This window comes from Theobroma cacao, chromosome 4 (assembly GCF_053813885.1).
Source record: "Theobroma cacao isolate CCN51 chromosome 4, ASM5381388v1, whole genome shotgun sequence".
NCBI classification, from domain to species: Eukaryota; Viridiplantae; Streptophyta; class Magnoliopsida; order Malvales; family Malvaceae; genus Theobroma; species Theobroma cacao.
In genome coordinates, this window is record NC_142642.1 from 39,973,337 (window position 1) to 39,996,854 (window position 23,518).

Here is a 23,518-nt window from a genome sequence, read left to right on the forward strand (position 1 = left end):
GCTGCAAAGAAATCTAGATTGATATCACTTTTATATGAGATCCTTGTGCAAATGATAGATTGTTAATTACATTGATTTTGTGATCTAGTTATGATTTGAATCAGAATCAACAAGAAATCATAAACAAACCAACCATGGGGAATGGGAATATATCAATATTTAATCATGTAATTGCTTTTCTCACTGTTCAATAACAGTGATAATCTTAGTTGATCTAATTAATTAAATAAATGATCTTCTTAAGGGAAGGATTTATAACCAACATCTGCACCAAATAAAGCTTCTAGAAAAGATGCTCTTTTTACATTATAAAAAAATGGAGTTTTAATCATTTGGCAGGCCATATCATTACAATTTACAACTAAATATTGTTTTTAGCCCCTTTATTAAAAGAATCCAATACATCTACAGGCACAGTTTTGACTTTCAATACCCTTTTTGTTATACCCTTTAAACCACAGTTCTGGGGTTCCAAAGAAATATACATCAGTGTACAGACTTCTAACTTCTGTACAATTGAACTGGCAGAGAGAGTGGTTTGATGTGAAATTTATCAGCTTCCATTGCTCAGACAAAAGATATATACTTGACACAACTACAGACTTTTCTCAGTTAATGGAAGTTCAATGTGATCCACATGAAGCATCTAATTAACCAGATATTCCATAAAACAAAAGAAAAATCTTAATCTTAATCATAACATATAATTTATAGAAAGATTCTTATGAAAACATAATTTAAGAGATCATAACTAATTGTCTGTACCAAATGGCTGGCAGGCAATAGAATAAAGTGCTATGAAGCTGCCTTTTTTCTTGTACGTATATCCAATGCCTTGAGAGGGTATTAATTCTACAGAATAATAATCAAATGATTGCAGGTAAGGGTTCATGTTTTTTTTAATATAAGAATTAGTCCATAACAATACCAGTAGCATATTTTAATATCTAAGCAACATAGTCTTTAGAATTTAATTTCTGAACAACATATCAGAAAAATCATCTAACTGATATAAGTTCAATCTTTGCAATCTACAAACAATCACGTGAAGAAGCATTGGTTTTTGATTCCAAAGCAGTGTTTTGCCCATTTGAGTATGAAACTAAGGCACCCCACTGGGAAAAAGACATCAACTAAGCTAATTGAAAGAACATTTTATTCCCCCAGAGATGCAGAAAAAAGCCTCTGAAGTACTAGGAAGTTTCTTTTTCATTGGGCACTGTCCCATTTTCACTGTTTTACATGCACGAAATCACCAATGGAATCATAAAAGTGGGAATTGGGAAACCGACTTCCTATTTTGCTATTTAGTAAAAGAAAAAACATGTGCTTTCCGACTGCTTTTAAATTATTCTAGACCCCCTGCATAGGTAACTAGATAGGAAGGTTCAGCTCCTCGCTTGGCTTCCTCTATAAAATGGGGCTCGGCCTCTAACGGTTTTGCCAAGCAAACAAGGCAAACCAAGTTAAAAAGAAATTGTGAGATGGCATCTCAGAGAGAGCAGAACCTTAAGAAGGTTGGGTTGGAAGGTTTTGGGCTGATCGACGAGTGCTATGGCAGGACCAGAAGATCGAATCATCAGAGCCAGAGACTTCAATCTCCACAGCCACAGGTATATCAAAGTCATTACCAATATTTTTACTACCAGCATCAACAGTCTTACGTTTGCCAAGTACCCCAAGTTTACACAGTGACAAAAGAACCGGCCGTCACCAGTTACCATGGAACAACATCTCAGCATCAATACTATGGAGGACGGAGCATTTCCGAGAGACCCCAAGTAGTTTCTGTTGCCAAAGAGGCCGTCGTTAGCAGCAATGAGGCAGCTAAATTCTATGGTGGGACGATGGTTATTGATTACACTAGCAAAAACAAGCCACTTTTTCGTGCTTATTATTAGCTTAGATCGTCTTTCTTTGCTCTTTTCTCTCAGTGTGGTTACGATCGGAATAAGAAAATAAAGCCCTGCTTCCATGGCAGTGGTGGTGCTTCAAATTTGTATCTTTCTTGATCTTTGATAGCTACGTTGAAAAGCTGCTATGCTCCTTGAGTCAACTAAAACAAAAGCCATGGCCATTAAATTCCATTAGCAGATTATTTGTGCAGACAACTGATGATACTGTGTTATGATCATGAATGATAATGACCATGATGTTTCATCATACATCAAATATGAACGTGATTTTAAGACTTATTAAAAGGTTTAAATTGATGATGATTAATGACTTGAGTTTAAGTTTTTAAAAATTACATGATTTGAATCTGAAAAATTATTAAATTAATGATATTTAAATTCAAATTATTACAATAACAATATATATATATATATATGAAGGATTTACCTTTAATATATGCATGATGCTATTGATTACTTTCAAAAATATTTTAAGTTAATTTTATCTACACATCAATTTCATTTTTTTTAATTAAATTCGTATTTTTATATGCACTACAAAAATAAAAAAATTTATAAAATTCAATCAATGGATTTTATCATAAGATTTCTTTGAATTGATATTTCAATTTTTTTATTACAAAAATCAATGCAATGGAGTTTTAATTATTTACTTTTAACTATTTATTATGCAAAAACATGAATAGCCAAATCCAATAAAATAAATAACTATAATAATTATAAGAGCTGCAGAAGATGTTAGGCCAAGGAATAAGGTATCTTGAAAAGCAGCTCTATATATTAAGATTGTACATATGTATCCAACAACTTGTCAGGTTTTTCTATTGATAATCATATGATTGCAACTACAAGATTCTTTCTTTTTCTTTCCCAATTTTTAATGAAAGAAACTCATGCACCTAGAAGCACCATTTAAATACAAATAGATGGAATATCTTCATCATTGAAATTAAAAGCATGTCATGCATCATTTATTAATTACATATTATGTTAGATATGGTAATCTTTAGAATATGATTTCGACTTTAATTATGATACATTGCTGCATCTTAATGAGAAGTTTCTATATGTTTATAAATGAAATTCAACATGTAAGTAGTAATCGATTTTATCGAAATCAATTCAATTTAATTAATTTAATTAGATTTGTTCGATTTTGATTTTAATTTATTACTTGATTCGATTATTATAATTAGTTTGCAATATCCAATATTTACAATCGAATTTATCAAAAAATCAATGATTAATAATATATTACATATATAATTGACTTGAAAACCATCATCAGGATTCAGGACCAACATTTACAACAATAATAACTTTATCATCAGGGGCCTCAGGTTTCAAAGCTCAAAGAGCCTGTTCCTGATATATAGCCGGAGAGAAGAGTTCTCAACCAGACCGACCATAATTCTTAGTTAATTTGTTGTTATGGTCTCTACTCTCCGCTGTTCTATCTCTCTCTCTCTCTCTCTCTCTTCAGGGTTTCCTTTCTGAAAGAGGAAAAGAAGACGGAAATGGGAGAGGAGCAAAGGCTGTGAGTTTTCTTTTTAAGATAGAAATCAGTTGAACACATAGGAACTTGGGTAAAAGATTTAGGTAGGAATGTCGACCTCTTGGAACATCCACTAAAATTGGAACTTCCCAACTTTAGGGAAAGGACAGAAACACAGACAAACAAAGCATAAACAGCCCTATAATTAGGAACCAAAGGCAACCAAACTTGAAACTACAAAAACCAAATTCTTCCGAGAATTTAGTCCTCCCACAGATGGCATTAGCGGTAACAGTTTGGTCTTTGTTTCAGAGGCTAAAAGCATATAAAGAAGGAAGCAGGGAACACAAGGGTAGCACCAGACCTCAATTTTTGAAGCCTCTATATTGGAGGCTTTTGAAACTTTTTTAAACAGGAAAAGAAGAAATTTTTGTTGAGCTCAGGGTTGAAGGGTGGCAATAATGGCATCCGTCGCCACAATTGCTCGTGTAAGCGCCATTCTTCTCTTGTGCTTAGCTCTTCGGGGTTGCGACGGCAAGTTTCCATTTAATGCAGCGGAGGCTCTAGCTAAAGCTAGAGCTGCCGCCGTCGGCAATGTAGGCCCTGATGTCAAACATTTCAACGTGTTAGATTATGGTGCAAAGGCTGATGGAAAGACCGATAGCTCCATTGTATGGTTTACACTTTTGAACGCTTCATTCAATTTTTTGTTATCGTTAAGCTAAACTTAATCATGGTCCAATGAATTTGTGACTTCCTGCAGAATTTTATCAGGGCATTCAAGGCTGCATGCAATTACAATGGAAATGCTATGATGGTCATCCCTGACGGGAACTTCTTGATAGGACCTGTCATATTTTCAGGACCCTGCTTCAATCCATCTCCCCTAATTATTCAGGCTAATGGAATGGTCAAAGCACAATCTGATATTTCCTACTATGCCGGTGGAGCAGATGATACAGATTGGATCACATTACAAAGCATTGACGGCTTGATTCTCACTGGACACGGTACTTTCCATGGCCAAGGTGCTGAGGTATGGAAGTACAATAACTGTGGCAAGAAGTCTAACTGCGTCCGTCTGCCAGCCGTAAGCTTCAACTAACCACCTGACCAGCATTTTTTTTTCTGCCATTTTGTTATTTATTAATCGTGATGAAGTTTGCTTTTTCTGTATACAATGCAGACATTGAAATTCATCAAGGTAAACGATGCAATCATACGCGGCATAACATCCATTGACGCCAAAGGGTTCCACATCTTCATCAGCATGAGCCAAAACTTCAGGATATTCAACATTAAGTTGGTTGCCCCTGCAGAGAGCCCCAACACTGATGGCATTCACATGAGCAAATCGAACCTAGTGAAAATATCTAAAAGTATTGTTGCCACAGGCGATGATTGTGTCTCTATGATCCAAGGATCCACCAACATCAGCGTCAAGAAAGTATTTTGTGGCCCTGGCCATGGCTTCAGGTACTTTCCTTTCTGCTATTCAAAAAGTTCACAACCTTGGACATAATCAAGCAGTCCCTAAAAAGCTACTTCCTGTCCATGTTTCTTAACAGTATCGGTAGCCTTGGCCACTACGATGCTGAGGCAGATGTAAAGGGGATCGTCGTGAAGAACTGCTCGCTAACAGACACAGACAATGGACTTAGAATCAAAACATACAAAAATTCATCCCCAAGCAAAGCCTCAGGCATAATTTTCCGAGACATCGTCATGACACGAGTTAAGAACCCCATCATCATAGATCAAGAATATGGAAACAGGAGAAGCAATGAGGTTATTGTCTCTTCCCCCATGATTATTTTGACAAATTCCCCCTCAATTCTAACTTCAGACAGTGACTAAAATTCAGCTATTGCTTGTTTTCATGCAGCCATCAAAAGTAAGCATTAGTGACGTTTTCTACACAAACATCAGGGGAACTACAATTAGCAAAGTTGCAGTCGATCTAACTTGCAGCTCGTCAAATCCTTGCCAAGGCATTCACTTAAACAATGTCAACTTGCAGTATGCTGGTCTTCCAAATGACAACCTGCCTTTCAGCTCTAATTGTGTCAATGCGAAAGTTGCCTATGTTGGAGCCCAAAGCCCTCTCCCTTGCCATTAGGCCCTTACTGTCAAAACTACAATCCTTTCCATCTGAGTGAAGGAATTGTTGGTATCATGGAGTATATCATTGTAAGAGAGGAGAATCAGTGGATCTAGTGTACTACCGATGTAAGGAGCATCTCAGCCAATTGTAATTCCCGGTGTTAAGTGTAAATTAATTCCACACGAAGTTGATACAAGGTTTTGATCGACAACTGCTGTCTAATACAGATAGTCACACCGTGGATTGAACCATTTTGCCTGCTGAATATTCAGACAAACTTACAGTTCATTAAGGCTCAAAGGAAGTTACTCCAAATCCATAATGTTACTCAGACTCAGTTGTTTTTCCTGACATTTGTGTCATACTCATAGCAAACCATTTAAAATTAATATAAGAATGAAGATATGACTCTCCAAATATAGAAAGAAATTACAAGAAATCGAACTACCTATGTCTAAAACTTAACCATTCCAAGTAAACATTTTGTAGCTCCAGAATTTGAAACATATGAATAGAACTCCCCTACTTTTTCCATTGTCTCCCTGAAGATTCTCCTTGAAGACATCAGTTTCCATGTTTAATTAGAATATTAAGCAATCAGTACGAGGCAAAGCATGCAGCTGTCTTGATATCCCAGCAGTTAGTTCACATTTCAGGTGCCTGCCTTTTTTTTTTCCCTTTTAATGCTACCGAACCATGGAGGCATACTAATCAATGTCTATCAAGGTTAACCCCATCCACCTGATGGCTCAGCTTCAGATCTCACTTAAGTTACAAGCTCATGCTATCCTCAACAACCATCGTCATAGATGTGTTTTTCTACTGAATGATTTTTGGTCTAACATGGATCTCCTATATTATTTGCCAGTAATCAATCATATAGAGATCACAGTAAGGATGCAAGCAGGAGACAAAAACAAGAATGGTTAAATGTTATGATCACAGAGAATATGCAAAGCTCAATAACTAATACATACATTTTTCCATTGTAAGGGATAAGTTAAGAACTATGCAACCTCAGAAGAGCTTGATTCATTAAATCTTCAAAATCTTGGCATGGATTTCCTAGGAAAATTCGTAAATCAAGTTTTTCTTTTTCCTTGGCATGATCTATTGCTGACAAGTATATAACTTTCACCAAAACCATTAGGCATTTTAGCTCTCATAATTTTATTAGTTTAAGCAGCAGAAAACCTGTCTCTCTATGTCAGCCAAGGTTTAAAGACATAAAGTAATGAATGGATTTATTTCAGAGAACTGAAATTTACCTTAAAGCAGTTATAAATTGAAAGAAACTGCTCCCAGCTTTTATAGCTAAACGGTCACAAAGAGCATAAAAAATTTGGTAAACTTCCATCAGTGTCACTTTATAAGTACCAAAGATTAATGCTGTGAAGATGAGCTAATGTCCTAAAGAAGTAAAAAGAAGATTTTTAACCTAGCCTGGTATAGGGAATGATGGCATTCAGCATGAGAAAAATAGCTGGTTTCATAGCATTGTTTCATGTAACTAGTGTGGTGGCAACAGTTTACCCCTGCGAAAGCTGTGGCTCTCCCAACCTATCTCCAGCACCTGAAGCTGCTTCACCTGGACTGCAGCCCCTTTCACCAGCTGACTCTCCGGAAACAAATATGGCTCCCAAGGATGGAGTTTTTGATGTCACTGAGCATGGTGCAGTGGCTGATGGGGGGATAGAAAGTAGCTCGGTTTGTACTTCTTAATTACCATGTTTTACTGTGATCTGATATTTATTTGTCAAGTATCAGATTTTCAGATCTTACAAGTGAATGCTTGATGAGACAACTAAAAGAAACAGACATAAGCTAAACTCTCAAATACAGTAGAGAAGATAAATCCCTTAGGATAACGCCTCTAGTTTCCTAATCCATTGTCATTGATATATAGATGATTGTTTGTAATTTTATGTCATAAAATTTCAGCAAATCCTGGTTGCAATAATTTCCTTTATTTTCCTTTTGGGGTAAGGCATTCTCTGCAGCGTGGAATGCTGCATGTGGTCATCCTGGGAACTCTACCTTCTACATACCTAAAGGAACATTCCTGGTTGGTCCGATCTCATTTCCAGGTCCCTGCTATAACAACCAGTCACCAAACATAGAGATCAGGGGAACGTTGTTGGCTCCAATTAGCCTTAGCGCTTTTCAATCCTCCAACTGGATTGTGTTTAGAAACTTGCAAGGATTCACTCTCACAGGGGGAACTGAAACAGCAAAATTAGATGGCCAGGGAGCAGCCGAAGCCTGGAAACAGTCTAGCTGTGAGAAATCAGCAAGATGTAAGAAATTAATCACAGTAAGTTCCATTACAAGTTTGCTGAATTAGTTCAAAATTGTTTCTGCAATAGGCAGTGGTATGACTTTTTCCCATACTTTGATTATGCAGACAATAGATTTTATCAATGTTTCATGTGCAACCATCAGCAATATCACTCTGTCAAACAGCAAAGGCTTCCACCTAGGTCTCCATGGCAGCAACAACATTAATATCCACAATCTCAATATCACTGCTCCTGGGGATAGCCCAAACACCGATGGCATCCATGTCAGTCACTCCTCTAACATAAAAATTTCTTCCTCAACAATTGGAGTAGGTGATGATTGTGTCTCCATAGGACCTGGTAGTAGCAACATCTCTATCTCTAATGTCCATTGCGGCCCAGGCCATGGAATAAGGTAAGCCTAGATTTAAAACACTAACAAGATCTCAAGTCCCATCTCCTGATCTCTAAAACTTTCATTTAGAACCATCTTCTGCAAAATGGCAGTGTGGGCAGCCTTGGCAAGTATAAAAACGAGAAGGATGTGGTTGGGATCAATGTTCGGAACTGCACCATCAAAGGCACACAAAACGGCATCAGAGTGAAGACATGGCTTGGAGCCCCTGCAAGCAGTGCTTCCAACATGACATTTGAGGATGTTTTCATGATCAATGTCTCCAACCCCATAATTATAGATCAAGAATACTGCCCTTCGAACACCTGCAACACTACCCAAGCAAGTATCTACGCAAATACATCCAAGTTTATTCATTTTACCAAACCAATTTGATTTGTTGGTTCTTCCTATGCAGCCCTCGCTTGTGAAGCTTACAGACATATTCATAAGGAACGTCAATGGCACCTACAACACCAACTCTGCAGTGACTTTGCTGTGCAGCACTGAGGTCCCATGCGAAAACGTTCAGCTTGTCAACATAAGTCTGAACTATGTAGTGCCCGACAGTCCTCGGCAAGGCCGCTTGAGCATGAAGGGGTTTCTTCATGGCTTACAAGTTATTAATTCTAGGTTTTAAGGTGACATTTTCTGTTTACGACGTGGTAGATTGGCATTCTTGGACTGACTTTTGTGAAATTTCATGTAGTCCCCTCCTTCCCTGATAATTGGCAATGAGCATTTTTATGATATATTTATATATATATATATATGATATATATAAATGACTTATATACAAATTGATTTATTTAATTAAAAAAAATTCAAAATCGAAATCAATTAAGTTAATCGATTTAACTATATTAATTTTCAAATTAATTAAATCATTTTAATCAAAATTTTTAATTAATTCAATTTTAATCGAAATTGTCTGTCCCTAGCGATAACTCTTGTTTCAAGAGTTGTAATTATTCTTATTTCTTATAGTCAAATACCAATAACTCCATTAATTTGTGGTTCTTGAAATACTAATTTATGAATATTTTAATGAGAGCTACACTTTTCTTCTAATGTATTTGTTGATTAATGCATAATTTTAGAATTTGAACCATAAATTATACTTTTAAAATTTATAATTTTCTTAATATTTTTATAAAAAAGAAATCCAAGAACACATCAACAAAATGACGTCGTTTTACAGAACAGTGGAAAGTGTTACTCTTACCCGTATAAATTAATGAATAGAATGGAAGAAACGGAGCGAAACAGAGAGAATCAGAGAATAGCGAAGTTGTCACCGAAAATGGCTTACATCACTGCCCGACGCTCTCTAGCAACCCTCCTCAGCCGCACCGTTTCTCCTGCTTCTTCTTCTTCTTCTACTCTCTCTTCTCGTTCTCGCTTCGCCCTCGCTCTCCTCAACAATGCCCCAGTGTTTAGCCCGGAACCAGTCAAAATCCTGACCCGGAACAGGACATCCGGATCCGGCTACTCGCCTTTGAACGACCCATCTCCGAACTGGAGCAACCGGCCACCGAAAGAAACGATCCTTCTTGACGGCTGTGACTACGAGCATTGGCTTATTGTTTTGGAGTTCCCGGATGACCCTAAACCCTCAGAAGAAGAAATGATCGATGCCTATGTGAAAACGCTAGCTTCTGTTGTCGGCAGGTTAAAAAAAAAAAACCTCAAATTTCAGTCTTTTTTGGGTTTTTTTTTAAATTGAGAATTGGGAAATTTTGTTTTATGTTGTAGTGAAGAGGAGGCCAAGAAGAGAATATACTCGGTTTGTACGACGACGTATACGGGGTTTGGAGCTTTGATTTCTGAGGAATTGTCTTACAAATTTAAAGGTATTTCATTTGTTAGTTTTGGAGTTTAAAGGGTTTGCTTTCTTCATTCTTTTTTCTTTGATTTGAAGCATTTATGCAATAATTTTATGTTTGAAGTAATGGGTTTTGATGGAATTAAGAATTAACTTTGATTGTTGTTTTGATACATAGCATAGCATAAGGTTTTAAAGTTTCGAAGTTTATATCTTTTGTACTGAATTGTTACAATTCGTTGCTATGAGTATATTGAACTTTTCATTGATGGGCGATTTTGTTCTAAAATCTATCTTTTTGGTACAATTGGCATGATATTTTAAATTGTTCTTCATTGACTCTCTGCTTGTATAGGGCTGCCTCGTGTACTTTGGGTTTTGCCGGATTCATATCATGATGTGCCAAACAAAGATTATGGAGGTGAGTATTTTCGAATTTGAGTCTTAAAGAAAAGTTTGCTACTTTCTGCTACTAAATTCCCTTTGATTTCGACATTTTTAATCTCATATTTTTGTGGATTGATTATCAGGGGATTTGTTTGTTGATGGGAAAGTCATCCGTAGGCCACAATATACAGGTCAGGTGCAGGGACCTGGCAGGTTTCAGGCACAGAGAGTCCGGCTTCGTGGCCAGGGTGAAAGGCAAATGAGAAGAAATCAATTTGAGAATGCAACCAGGAGTGACCTGTCACCACCACCATCAACAAAGCACTAATTTTAGGTTCTGGGTGAAGGTGAAGGTCTCTCCTTGATGAAGGAAACTTGACAGGAAGAGTGCCCATGTATTGGAAGTGTAGTTACCAAAATGTAGCACCTAGATAACTGAATTAAGCTTTGTTGTTATCCCTATGGTTCAAAGGAACTGTTGGCATATATTTGTTTGATGGTGATGGCTCTGCTGTTGCTCTTATGTTACATACTTTGCTTGTGCATTACCTAGCATCTTTATGAAAGTTGGAAATGTGAATATTTGCTGTTACATTTTGATATGCATAGCTGGTCAATTTCTATTGCAACCTAGATGACTATGGGTTATTTGTTTTTTGAGTCTGAATCTGTCCTTTTTTCATTAGATCTTTTATCACTTTGAAAATGCCTGTGTAGAACCAGTGCCAGAGACCTTGTCTATACTCAGTCGTGCATGATTGCTTTGATAAAATGCTTCAAAATCCTCTGGCCATTCCCTGTGTCTTAGGGGAAAAGATTTGGTGGGATGAGGAAGGGAAGGGGTTTTAACTACAATTGTTGGTTTAAGATTCACTGAATTAAAGTTTATTATGACCCTGGCTCCATAGGCAAATGCTCCAAAAAGTTAAATGGGAGTTATGTGGCATTGATTCGTTTCAAAACCCTGCCAAACCCATTGTCCCAAGGAACTAAACAGCAAGACTAGTGCATCAAGTAGTTTTACGACAAACAGAGAGGAAGAACAAAGTGCCATAGAAACTTGTAAGCAAGCATTTCGCCGGTCCTGTTTAGAAAGGAGCAACAACAATGTTGTTCAGTGACAAAACTGTGGGCAATAAGCTTTCATGGTCGTTATTCAAGTTGGGAAAACTTGCATCGTCTAATGGCAAATTTCCATTACCAGTAGAAACCAACAGATATTTCTTATTTCTTTATTCCAATAATCTTTTAATGCTAGTGCAAGAAAAGAAGAAATTAGTATAAGTTATAATGATTTTACAAAACTGACCCTCCTTATCAGGTGGAAATTACTTCCCCAGTCACATGCTAAACTTAGGTTTTTTTTTTTTTTTCAAGGATCCGGATCTTGCTCTGTTGTCCGAAATCAAATCAGACACTTCCAATTTCCTCCAGAGGACTCTTTCACTCTTCCTAATAAGGCCAATTCGCACGTTGCCCGCCACCGCGCACCGCCGCATCGCTGAAACTCACGGTATCGTTATTGTAAGGTACGTTCTCGATCAAATCCGATCCGATCAATTAATCTCTGCTTAGATCCACACATTTGCAAAAAACCATGAACTCGAATTACGGAAGAGGTTCATCAGGTTCGCTAAAAAACTTCGATTTCGATCTCGGCCTCGGATCGGGCCGATCCAAATCCATGAACGACCAAAAGAACCAAACCACATCTTCATTTTCATCTTATTCATCAACAACGTCTACTGCACAATCGAAGCCCTCGTGGCAACCCAACAAGCCGTCGTGGACTCACCAACCCACCGCGAATCAGGCCAACCAATCCGGGTTATCCGGACCGACTTCCATGGTGGGGGACATCTTTGGCAAGAGCTGGGCTTCTTCGGGTCCTTCAGGGAGTCATAGTTCTGGGATCGGAATCGTTAACAAGACCCCTAATTTGTTCGAGGATTTGGTTAGCTCTGCTTTGGGACAGGGGAAAAGTAATGTTCCTTTGAAAAATGCAAATCCCACTTCGAATTCTTCGAGTAAAAGTCCATATTCGATGGGGAATTTTACTGATTCATTGCCAAAAACTAGTGGAAATTGGGGAACTTCTGGTGGATATAATAATAGCAGTGGTAGTAGTAATATTAACGTGAATATTAATAATAGTAAGAGTCAGAATCTTGGGGGTCCTTCGATGAAAGGTATGGCTGGAGGTGCAGGTGGAGTTGGAGGTGGAAGTGGGATTGGTTTGAAGAAAGACCCTTTTGGTTCTTTGGTTGATTTTTCATCAAAACCATCAGGTAGTCTTAATTCAGGAAGTAATAAAGGTAATATGGCAAATGTTACCGATGACGCATTTGGGGTTTTTCAGAATGCTTCGAAACCAAGCACAACTACAGTTCCGCCGAGTGGTTTTGGTTCAAGTAGTAATGACTTTATGGGCTCGAATATGGCGTCTGGTTTGAATGTGGATGATTTCGGGATGCCTGCAAAGAATGTTGGATCTCAAAGTCAGCCATCTTTTCAAAGCTCGGGTGGTGATCCTCTAGATATGTTCTTTTCGTCATCTTCAGCTTCGGCTGGAGGTGTTAAACAAGCATCTGGTGGAGGTGGAGGGCAGCAATTTTCCGCAGTTGATGATTGGGGGCTGGACTCTGAGTTTGGAGGTGCAGGAGGAACTGCTGAAGGTGGTTCAACTACTGAACTTGAAGGGCTTCCTCCTCCTCCGGCTGGAGTCACAGCATCTGCTGCAAAGAGTAAGGGCATTGACAACCAGAAGCAAGGCCAGTATGCTGATGCCATTAAATGGCTGTCATGGGCTGTGATTCTTTTTGAGAAGGCAAACGATAATGCTGGCAGCATGGAGGTTTTATCATGTAGGGCTTCTTGTTATAAAGAGGTTGGGGAGTATAAGAAGGCTGTAGCTGACTGTTCAAAGGTATCAATGACCCTTTAAACTGTTCAACAGATTTTTGTAGTTCCTATTAATGTGAATGTTTACCTTTAAAATTGATTGCATTGACATGGTTTGCGACTGAATTTTGTGAATTTACTCAACTTCTGAACCTTCCTATGTTGGAGTAACAATATGCGAACCAACTCCCAAATTGTTAGTGTGCCTGGCAGCTATTGAGGTTAGAACCTCTGACTTTGGCTCCAGACTCCAGAGCAAGCCTTTAACTAGTTAGTAGGGCTAGGCTACTTTTGATACATACTTAATTACCTGATTTGAGATTTGTCTTGTTTGCAAACTACAATACTGTATACTTTAGCTATGTTTATTTTGATATCCATCCGACAGCTTTTCTGTGTCTGAGAAAAAGAGAGTAATGAGTATGGTTCCTCTATTTGTGCACACTGCAAGGTCCTTAGTTTTGTATGTATCAGTTTGACTGCTATTGGTTTTATTTGTATCGGTCACTTCAATTGATATCAATGTATCAATCCGCTTGTTTGACTTATGAAGTTACGCTCTGCATTTTTCTCTGCAGGTGCTAGAGCACGATGTCACAAATGTGTCTGTCCTTGTACAACGTGCTCTCTTGTATGAAAGCATGGAGAAATACAAACTTGGGGCAGAAGATCTGAGAACTGTTCTGAAGATTGATCCCAGTAACAGGATTGCAAGAAGCACCGTCCATCGCTTGACTAAAATGGCAGGCTAGATGGTTTTAAGATTCTTTTATTTGTATTAGCTTCTTCATTTAGGTTGATATCTTTTCCCCTTATACTATCAAGAGAATTATGGGGAATAATAACCTTTTTCCTACATACGTGGTCTTTCAACTTATATATGGCATTGCAGAGGGTTTTGCATGTATGCTGTGGTTGAATATTTTTCTTGTTTTGATTGTGATTGGAAATGGTTCTTCTTTGACACTCAAAAATAGCTTTGGGAATTTGCAATCAAATTTCAGCATGTATGGTTTTGTGTATATGTGGAGAACAATATTTTATGGTCGATTGCTATTACTCTTCTTTTCACTTTACATCAGTCTTGAGCTCAGCATGGCCTTTGAATTGAAACACAATTCAGCAAGCATGATTTCTTGTCACTTCAGATGAAAGCATAGAATACTCTGCTCAACAAGCTTGCACTTATTATCTGTTTACACTAGCAAGAGTGTTAGATAATTTTTGGTGTTGTATGACTATTTGATGTTGCTAGTGATGCTATTGCATTTTGTATCTTCATAACTTAAGTTTGCCTTCTTTCGAAACACGCCTAAAGTTGGTCTTTAGGTTCCCAAATCAAAAACCAACAGATTGACTTGGAGAATAATTTGCATGGATTGCTATAATTTGAAACCCTCTTTGAAGATTAAGGCATCATAGAATATATTAGGCTTGATGGGCTTTGCTAGTGGTTCATAAATTGGATTATCATGAGGGAATTTGCGTTGTTTACACAATGCAGTGGCTGTAGGATTTTCTTTGGTTTTCCTGGAAACAGAACTTTTTCCACAGTTTGGGACAAACAAATATGACTGCAAGAACTATCCAGGTCAACTTTGTCTGCTCATTGCTAAACACGTTAAACACAACATTCCAAACAGGGTATGATATTTCTTGTTCGTGAGAATTAGTAGTGATCAGGGTGTGACTTCACTCATGCAGAGCACCCAAGACGAGGAAAAATACAAAATGAAACAAATAACCAAATCTGCATCAGATTCACGAGAAAAAGACAATATGGTTAAAGATAAGGTCTTAAAATTTAGACCAAGAGCTTCATAATTTGTATGAAGAAAAGATTAAAAAATTGCAGCCGACCTTGCTTGGTTCACTGGATGGATCATGGAATGTTAGCCAAATGGATGCAACTTGGGTTGCCTTTTTACATCTTTACTTTCCTGGATTCGGTCAATTTTTAGCAAGCTGCGACCCCATTTGCAGAGGAAGGTATGCGCGTGAGGGATGTTATTGGAACGTGACAGTCACATTCCAGGATGGGAATGTGTAACAAAAGTACAATTTGCACCCAAGTTTCTCCACTGCACCGTGCTGCTTGTAATTTGTCTTGTTTCTTTGCTTAGGACTGTAATAATGGCTTAATAAATGGAAAGGATGTATCTAAAACCTTTCCAAAAATCCATGCTTCACTTCAAGAACAAGGTTTCTGATAGCATTCAACTTGATTAAAACTCGAAATCAAGTGTTAACAACTTACCATCTAGATAAAGTTAAAAGAAAATGAGTTGTACCATTGCAAAGAAGGCAAGTTTGCACCAGTCAGAGAGACCCAGCCAGCCTGCAATTATCATCAACCAGCTTCTGTCAGAAAGGAAACACCAGAGAAAATTAAAAGAAAAGGGTTATGATTGTGGATTTCCCATTTCAAAGCTCCACCTCAATGAGCTAATCAATGAAGCAAAAGAGCTCATTTAAGATTTCTACCAAACTTTTTCTTTATTTGTTCGACTTCATAAAGAACAAAAGTCCATTGGCCCCAAAATTTATCCTCTTGGGAACTCTCTTAGACCTCATTAAATTGTGTGACATAATTCAGATACACATAGATTCCTTCCTGCCCAAGGCAGGGAAAGACAAACTGTTGGAAGGAAAATGGATAATATAATGATGAAAAAAAACAAGAAGACTTGGGAAGGGAAAAAAAAAGGACCACACAATCAGAGAAAAGACAGAACATACTTGTGTCTATGAGAGGAGGAGTTTTGGCTTGTTGCTTTGAGATGAAAGAGTACACAAATGAAGGCAGGAGGCAGAAACGGAAAAGCAATCTGTTTCCTCATTCTTGTTTGCAACTTTTAAGCCTTGCTTAGCTGTTTCCTAAAGGCCTGGTCCTTTCCTGGATGATGCAATACCATCACCTCCTCCCTGAACTTCATTACTGTCATCATTCCTTCCAAGGAAAGGAAAACATCATCTGATCATTTACTTTCAGCTGTAACTTTAGGTACTTGGCTACATACATTGTCCCTTAACATTTAACAATGGGTTTTTCTTTTTCTGGATAAAGCTCAAGCCTTAATCGATGGGCTGGCTCCCAGATTCTTGCCTTCCCAATTGCTTGATCCTGCTAAGAAGCAGAAATCACTGGGACCAATCAAAATTGTTCTGATTCTTTTGATGTAACTGATATTCAGAATTTGCTGCTGTTATCCAGCATAACTTTTAAAACTATACCAATTTTTGTATTATCTAATCTTTTAATTATTTCACAAAAATATCAATAACTGATATGTTTTTATCTATACATTTATCTCATATAATTTGTAAAAAATGATACAATAATTTAGATTTAACTCAAAAAAAAAAAGATAATATTTTAACCAATAAAATTTTTTTGTACTCATTTTATGTTTTATTTTATAATTTTCTTGTATCACCCTCCAGTTTATTGCTATCAATCACATGAGAATAGAGCTACAACAGGCAAGACAACATTCTTGTCATTTTAAGGAAAAGTGAGAGGTGACAAGATTGTAAATAAGTGCCAAATCCAGGGTCATTTGGTAACACTCCCACTCCGGATGACAAGTGCAAACTCCCTGCCTTCCTCAACTGGGCCGTTAATTTTTGGACCTATCTGACGTGCGTTACTCCGAAGCCCGGCTCAGACCACACACTCGGAGGCAGCCCCGTCATTTACTCTCCCAACCACAGACAGCCACGTCATCATCTCTGGAACCCCACTTGCCACAAGAGGCCACAACGTGGACCCTACCCATCACTCCCTCCCAAAAGAAGCCCGCCCACTCCTCAATCGTACGGCCAGGATCGGTTCCCTTAATTTGTCTTATCCACGTACATCTCTCGACTCTCATCCTTCGATTTCCACCTCCACTGATTCACTCTGAACCGTCCGATCAGGGTCAGAGGAAAACAAAGGAAACCCAGAAAAAGTAATGGTTATTTGTCATTTTCTCTGAGAGATTGGTTGTAACCGTCACTCTATAAATGTAGACCTGCCCGAAAGGCAAAGCCTTTCCCTCTCTGTCTAGTTTTGTTTTTCCTCTCACTTTTTTGAGTTTTGTCAAAAACATTGAAACTTTTTCTTTTAAGACCACCCGAAAAAGATGTGCGGAGGTGCAATCATTTCTGATTTCATTGCTGTGAAGCGTGGTCGGAAGCTGACCGCAGAAGACTTTTGGTCGGAGATTGACACCTTCTCCGACCTCTTGGGTTTGGACTACAATGGGAAAGACGCTTTCAATCAGTCGGACAACACCAAGGTCGGTCCAAAAGGCAAGCAACTTAACAAAGGTAAGAGTTTTGTTGCTTCTGCGTATCCTTCAAATTATGCTTCTTTGTAGAACTTTATGATGTTCCCTTTTTTATTTCTTGCATGATAATGAAAACCATTTCAGTGTTTCTTTTTCTTTGTCTGTTTGCCTTGGTCTCTTGCATGATCTTGAATTCTAGCATTTTTTAATTGTCTTAAAGCTGAAATCGGTATTACCCATTGTAGAAAATACCATAGAAAGTAAAAAGGAAGAAATTTTGCTGTCACAGTCTGTTCATGAAATAGAAAGATTGTACTTTTTCTTTGTCTATTTCCTGCTAAAGTTTTGAGTTTTTTTTTGGTAGAAATTGCCCAAAATTCAGCAATTTCCACTTTAAAATGATTACTTGAGGTTTGCAATGGATTCATGAAGAAGAAATATTGTGAATTTTTGGCTAAAAGTTTTGGTTTTTTCTTTTGTGGGGGCGGGGGGATGTTCAGTGACAAGCCGGGACACAGGAAAAGAGGGGAAGACTCAGCGAACTCGGAAGAACGTGTACAGAGGAATCAGGCAAAGGCCATGGGGCAAATGGGCAGCTGAGATTAGAGACCCCCACAAAGGCGTCCGAGTCTGGCTTGGTACCTACAACACAGCTGAAGAAGCAGCTCGAGCCTACGATGAAGCCGCCAAGCGCATCCGTGGAGATAAAGCCAAGCTCAACTTCCCTCAAGCTACTCCTGCCCCAATCCAGCCTCCTGCTAAGAAAAGGCGCATCGTCGCCCCTGAGCTGAGTCATGCGAGTTTTGAAACCATTGGCGCACCACCACCCCCGCCAACGCCACAACCGTACATGGGTTTCGGGTACGGGAACGAAGTTTACAGGCCGAGTGAAGCAGTGGAGACGACTGAGTTGGAGCTGAAAGAGCAAATCTTGAGCCTGGAATCGTTCCTTGGTTTGGAGCCTGAGACCCCTCAGCCGAGTGGAAACGGTGAGCCTGACTCAGTGGACCTCTGGATGCTTGATGACCTCGTGACTCATCATCAGCAACAGCGCCAGCTTGTCTATTAGATTAAACAAATTTAAATAAACCTAAAAAAACCGACTAATAGAAATAATTAGCGTTAATCATCATGTTTATGTGTTCATTAGGGTTTTCGATGGGGGTACCATGACTGTTATGGTACATGCTCATGCTATGTTTTATGCTATGCATGGTAAATATGAGAATAAAGGAGTAGCGCGTGTGTTGCATGCATCATCTTTTCTTGTTGGTTTTTGGTTTTGTATTGGACGACCTTGGATTTCATGCCCATCATGTCGGTTCATGTATCATATGTTTGTGCTTAATATTAATTAACTTCCATCTTTTATTAGTACTAATTATTTTTTAAAATTATTGTTAATTATTATTAGAATAAATTTCACATACACAATATCCGGTTTCTTTTTTTTTTCATTAATATCTTGTAAATATGTTTCTTGATCAACATTTTGTGAAAATCCGTCTAGCTCATTGTAAAAATATGTTAATACCCATTTTGAGAATATAAGTTATGATTAAGGAAAAAATATCCATGAGGTATTAATTAAGGAAAATCGTCCAATTAACTCATTGTAAAAATATATTAATACCCATTCTGAGAATATAAGTTACGATTAAGACAAGAATATCCACAGTATTAATCAATAAAAAATATATAATATATGTGAAAAAAAATGGAAATCAGAATGAATGCGAATAAAATTTGTCTTAAATATTATATTTGTTGGATTTATCATTTATTGCTACAACAAATGTTCCCAATACATGATGATGATGGTGATGGTGATTAGAGTGATGATTAACCATTAAATATATTGAATCATTGATATCGACGAAACATGTGATGGTAGCGTACGTACTGCCTACCCGGCCATTTGAATATTATTAGGAACACTAAATCTTGTTCTTTGAGAAAAATAAATAAATCCCAGAAAGAATATATAAATATATAAATATATATATATAAATATATATATATAAATATATATATATATGATAGTTAATTGGAAGATTGGAAAATTGTTTAATAATATTGTACTTAGCTTATAAGTGGAGCAAATAATTCGAGATTTCTGTCTGTTTCCTACTTTTTCAAAGAGCCAAGCAAAATAAGGATTAGAGGCTGCTTCCTTCTCAAAGCAATATATACACCACTTGGCCATTGCTCACGACTCGGTTTATAGCAGCTGTGTTTCTCTTGTTTTGATATCTTGACGACCAAATTCTATGGTTAACTTATGAGAAAGTGAATAGAATAATTTTCCGTTTAGGCCACATGCAATGTTCCAAGTTAGTTATGGGGAGTAGTTACATCATTTTCATCGAGTATATATGATTCAATGGATGTATGAAAAATGAGAATCACTTAATGTGTTTCTTAACGTATTCGGTTTGATATCTCTTTTATAATTTCATGTTAGGTATTCAACTTTTATCATGAATTAAAATCTTAAATTTTAAACTTTAAATTCTATTGACCAAAACAAATAATTCAACGATAAAAGTGACGTTAATATAAAAAATTTACTCTGCTAATCGTGTCCGGTTCAACGATTTTGCATGTAGGTTACAAAAGAATTTGTAACGACATAATAACGAGTCTTGATGTGTGTAAATAATTGCTGATCACAGAAGTAACATGAAAAGTAATGTTGGAACTGTAAGTTTGATTTTACCATGTACCAATTTCAGGTTAGCTAGCAATTCATTGAGTTGATGATGGAAAACCAAGCAAAAAAAAAAGCTTAGCTCGTTTTTCACTTTCACCAATGGAACATGACTCTGCATCGAGTAATGTAAAGCCAAGCTTCCATGGCGGCAGGTGGCTGTGGTTTTTGCGAGCATTGACAGGGTAAAAAAAGGTTGCCCCATGCATGCACCCAGGGAAGTCAAAGCAAAGTACTTCTCGAGCAGGGATTAGTTTTGTAGATTTCTTTGTCGTCCTAGCCCGACCTAGATTCGAGTTAAACTTATTCCTTGTCATGGAGAGATCTTAAAATTTGATATGTCTCCATGACTTTTCCACCATTTTAAAAGGATCTATATATCTATGGCATAGTGTCCTTTTCCTTTTCCGATTCTCTCACTCCATTGAAACAAAGCAAGCTTTGACCTTTGTCGCATGATTTTTTTTTTTTTTATTTTGGGAAACATTTGGTCACATGATAAATAGGTGAATCTGCCACTGTTAACAGTTTGAAAATGTGTATAAGTTGGAAATTTAGAAAAATTCAAAGAAATTCTATGAGGATCTATGAATTCAAAGTTAGAAATAATTCGTAAGAACTTTTGAATGTTATATAGAACAAAGAAGAGAGAGATTTTAGACTTATAAACATGACGACATATTTTATTATGCGGAATGATTTGACTCACAAAATGTGAATTTAAACGTAAAGAAAGAATAATGATTTCGTAACATAATAATGTACTTATATTTTCCAGCATAAATTACTGTCTCACGTGTATATCTGGATTACATTCTACAAGCAAAGGTGAACATGAGAAAGCTGATTACTGTTTCGAGTCAAATGATCGATCTTAGAAGAATTTATGGGTTGGTGAGAAAGCAATTGAAAATTGCGAGCTCATCCAGGGGGGAAGATGCATGAACCCAGCCTAACTTGTGTCGACAGAATCCAAGGTGGGTCCTTTGCATTAAGTCTTATTTTATTTCAAAACAATACTAAATTTGTTCGAATGATCCTTTTAAATATACAAAATAACAATCATTATTGAAAAAAGAACAAACTAATCTTAGTATTATGTCAGCTGAGTCAGCTTGATTTTCTTCCTCTTTTATATAATTAAAATCATCGTCAACTATAATTCTGGCAGTTAATTTGGTCACAATTTGTTTCATCTGATGGGTCCCTGAAAGTAACCTGGGAATACCACTTGAAGGATTCATTTCTAAGATAAAACAAACACATCCAACTTGTAATATTTTAAGTGAAAAAGTAATCCATTTATATCTCTTAAACAGAAACATTGGATCAAATGTTCATGCACTAGGATTAGGCTGATAAATCATTCTAGATTTGCATACGAATTGTTAATTAATTTAAGCAAATTTGAATCGTTGAGTCAATCATGGCTAATGTCCACTTAGCTTGTAGTAGATGTGGACATTTGTAAAACAAAAAAATAATGAACTGTAAAGGAAGCTGGTGATCTAATTTGGGTATTCCCCATACAATTCCTCAATCATTTAACTATTTCTTGGTGTCTTCTATTTTTATTCATTACCCAAAATTATGGGTTTCTGTAATAAGGTTAAGCAGGCACCTTCGCTGCTGAATAGGACAGTCGGAACAGATTACAAACCAAGTTTTCTATTTTTCTAAGGAAAAGTTCTGTTATTAGTGCTATAATCATATCTATTAGTCAAATTCACTGACCAGTGACTGTTTTGAACTTCATTGGCTTTACCTTTGACCTACTTAAACTTGCTTTTTCCCTCCATAGATCTTCCACATGTCACCATTTTTGACTCTCTCCACTTTTTACCGATTCACTGGCTGAGTTCATCTGCTATGATGGCACACTATGGCCCACAAGTCATGGATCAAACTGTTTCCTCGTTGGTGACTAGTTCAGCCCAGCCAGAGAAGCTTGGTTCTTTTCTATATCAGCCCAAAGCATTCTATATTGTGCTTCGCACAAACCTGTATACAAAGATTTAATGGCCAGACTCAAAATAAAAAGTTAGAAGACTCAAACTCATCATACATAGTTTCCGCTAAACTTGATAATTTTGAATACAATATGAAAATATACGAATTAAACAGATTTAAAATTTAATCTTAATGTATTTCGTGTCTAACACGACAAATACGTTTAAACACGTTTACTTAATCGTGTTATTATATTTAAATGTGTATACATAACACATTTATTAACATATTAAAAATTAATAGTTAAAAACTATTTTAACCTTATATAAATAATTTTAAATAATTATTTTAATAATTTTTTAAATTTTATAAAAGATATAATATAATTATACATGCACAACTTTAATTTTTAACTTTTGATGATTATTTGATGTTATTATTTTTTTTATTTTATTATAATTATTTTTATAATTATAGATTTTAAATTTAAATAATAAAATTATATTTAATTGTAAATATTTTTATTTAATCATATTAAACGTATTAATCGTGTTAAACATGTTATTGATCATGTCGTATATTGACATGTTTAATAAACGTATTAATCATGTTATATTATGTTATACGTGTATTAAATGTGTACATATTTTAAATTTAAGACACAAATATTAAACGTGTCGTATTCGTATTTAATCTTAACGTATTTTGTATCTAATCGTGTCTGACACGTTTACGATACATTAACACAAATTACCAAGTCTAGTTTCCTCGCTCAAGTCTCCAACATTAATCAACTGCAACACAAGCATTCCTATGCTCGTATGTAATCATATGCCTCTCCAAAGGTCCCCAGTCCCACACATGCTGCCTCTACAACTTGATGGCAACACATCTTGATTTTTTGATAAGACTTAAAATGACCCAAAGTAGAACAGTTTTCTGTTTTCGATGACAAGAATTCATCTATAGACGAGCCACAAAATAGACTAAAGCTATACATTTTCAGCCCCTAATATCAGAAAAAGGTCATTCCATGGAAATAGCCAATCAGCTTACCTTCTTGTTCTTTCTCTTTTTCAAGGATTATTTTGACGAAGAACATAAACACAAGACGAGTTTTCTGCTAATTTAGAAACTAAATTACTTGCAGATAAAAAATGTTTTGCACATTAGAGCAAAATGAGGACTTTTTAATATTTATTCAAGAAAATGCGTGCACACAGAAATATCACCATCCAAGACGACCACATCCAAATAACTACAAGCAAATGAAAACAGGTTTT

General features: G+C 36.7%; 5 protein-coding genes across 5 annotated transcripts; all 5 read left to right on the forward strand.

Annotated features, from left to right (window-relative positions):
• The first annotated feature begins 3,872 nt into the window (after positions 1-3,872).
• Positions 3,873-5,530, forward strand: LOC18603551 (exopolygalacturonase-like). Its single transcript, XM_007035596.3, has 5 exons — positions 3,873-4,082; positions 4,175-4,501; positions 4,598-4,887; positions 4,980-5,199; positions 5,297-5,530. The coding sequence occupies exons 1-5, from the start codon at positions 3,873-3,875 to the stop codon at positions 5,528-5,530; spliced, it is 1,281 nt and encodes a 426-aa protein (XP_007035658.3).
• A 1,443-nt stretch (positions 5,531-6,973) lies between these two features.
• LOC18603552 (exopolygalacturonase-like) lies at positions 6,974-8,213 on the forward strand. The gene is made up of 3 exons (XM_018119357.2): positions 6,974-7,222; positions 7,503-7,829; positions 7,920-8,213. Exons 1-3 carry the CDS (start codon positions 6,974-6,976, stop codon positions 8,211-8,213), a joined length of 870 nt encoding a protein of 289 aa, XP_017974846.2.
• A 1,218-nt stretch (positions 8,214-9,431) lies between these two features.
• On the forward strand, positions 9,432-10,992 carry MORF3 (plastid developmental protein DAG). Its single transcript, XM_007035598.3, has 4 exons — positions 9,432-9,859; positions 9,944-10,041; positions 10,369-10,434; positions 10,544-10,992. Exons 1-4 carry the CDS (start codon positions 9,435-9,437, stop codon positions 10,726-10,728), a joined length of 774 nt encoding a protein of 257 aa, XP_007035660.3. The 5' UTR covers positions 9,432-9,434; the 3' UTR covers positions 10,729-10,992.
• Positions 10,993-11,765: 773 nt separating this feature from the next.
• Positions 11,766-14,377, forward strand: LOC18603554 (Tetratricopeptide repeat (TPR)-like superfamily protein). The gene is made up of 2 exons (XM_007035599.3): positions 11,766-13,326; positions 13,880-14,377. The coding sequence occupies exons 1-2, from the start codon at positions 11,998-12,000 to the stop codon at positions 14,051-14,053; spliced, it is 1,503 nt and encodes a 500-aa protein (XP_007035661.3). The 5' UTR covers positions 11,766-11,997; the 3' UTR covers positions 14,054-14,377.
• Positions 14,378-17,324: 2,947 nt separating this feature from the next.
• Positions 17,325-18,956, forward strand: EBP (ethylene-responsive element binding protein). Its single transcript, XM_018120390.2, has 2 exons — positions 17,325-17,615; positions 18,076-18,956. The coding sequence occupies exons 1-2, from the start codon at positions 17,429-17,431 to the stop codon at positions 18,642-18,644; spliced, it is 756 nt and encodes a 251-aa protein (XP_017975879.1). The 5' UTR covers positions 17,325-17,428; the 3' UTR covers positions 18,645-18,956.
• The last annotated feature ends 4,562 nt before the right edge of the window (positions 18,957-23,518 follow it).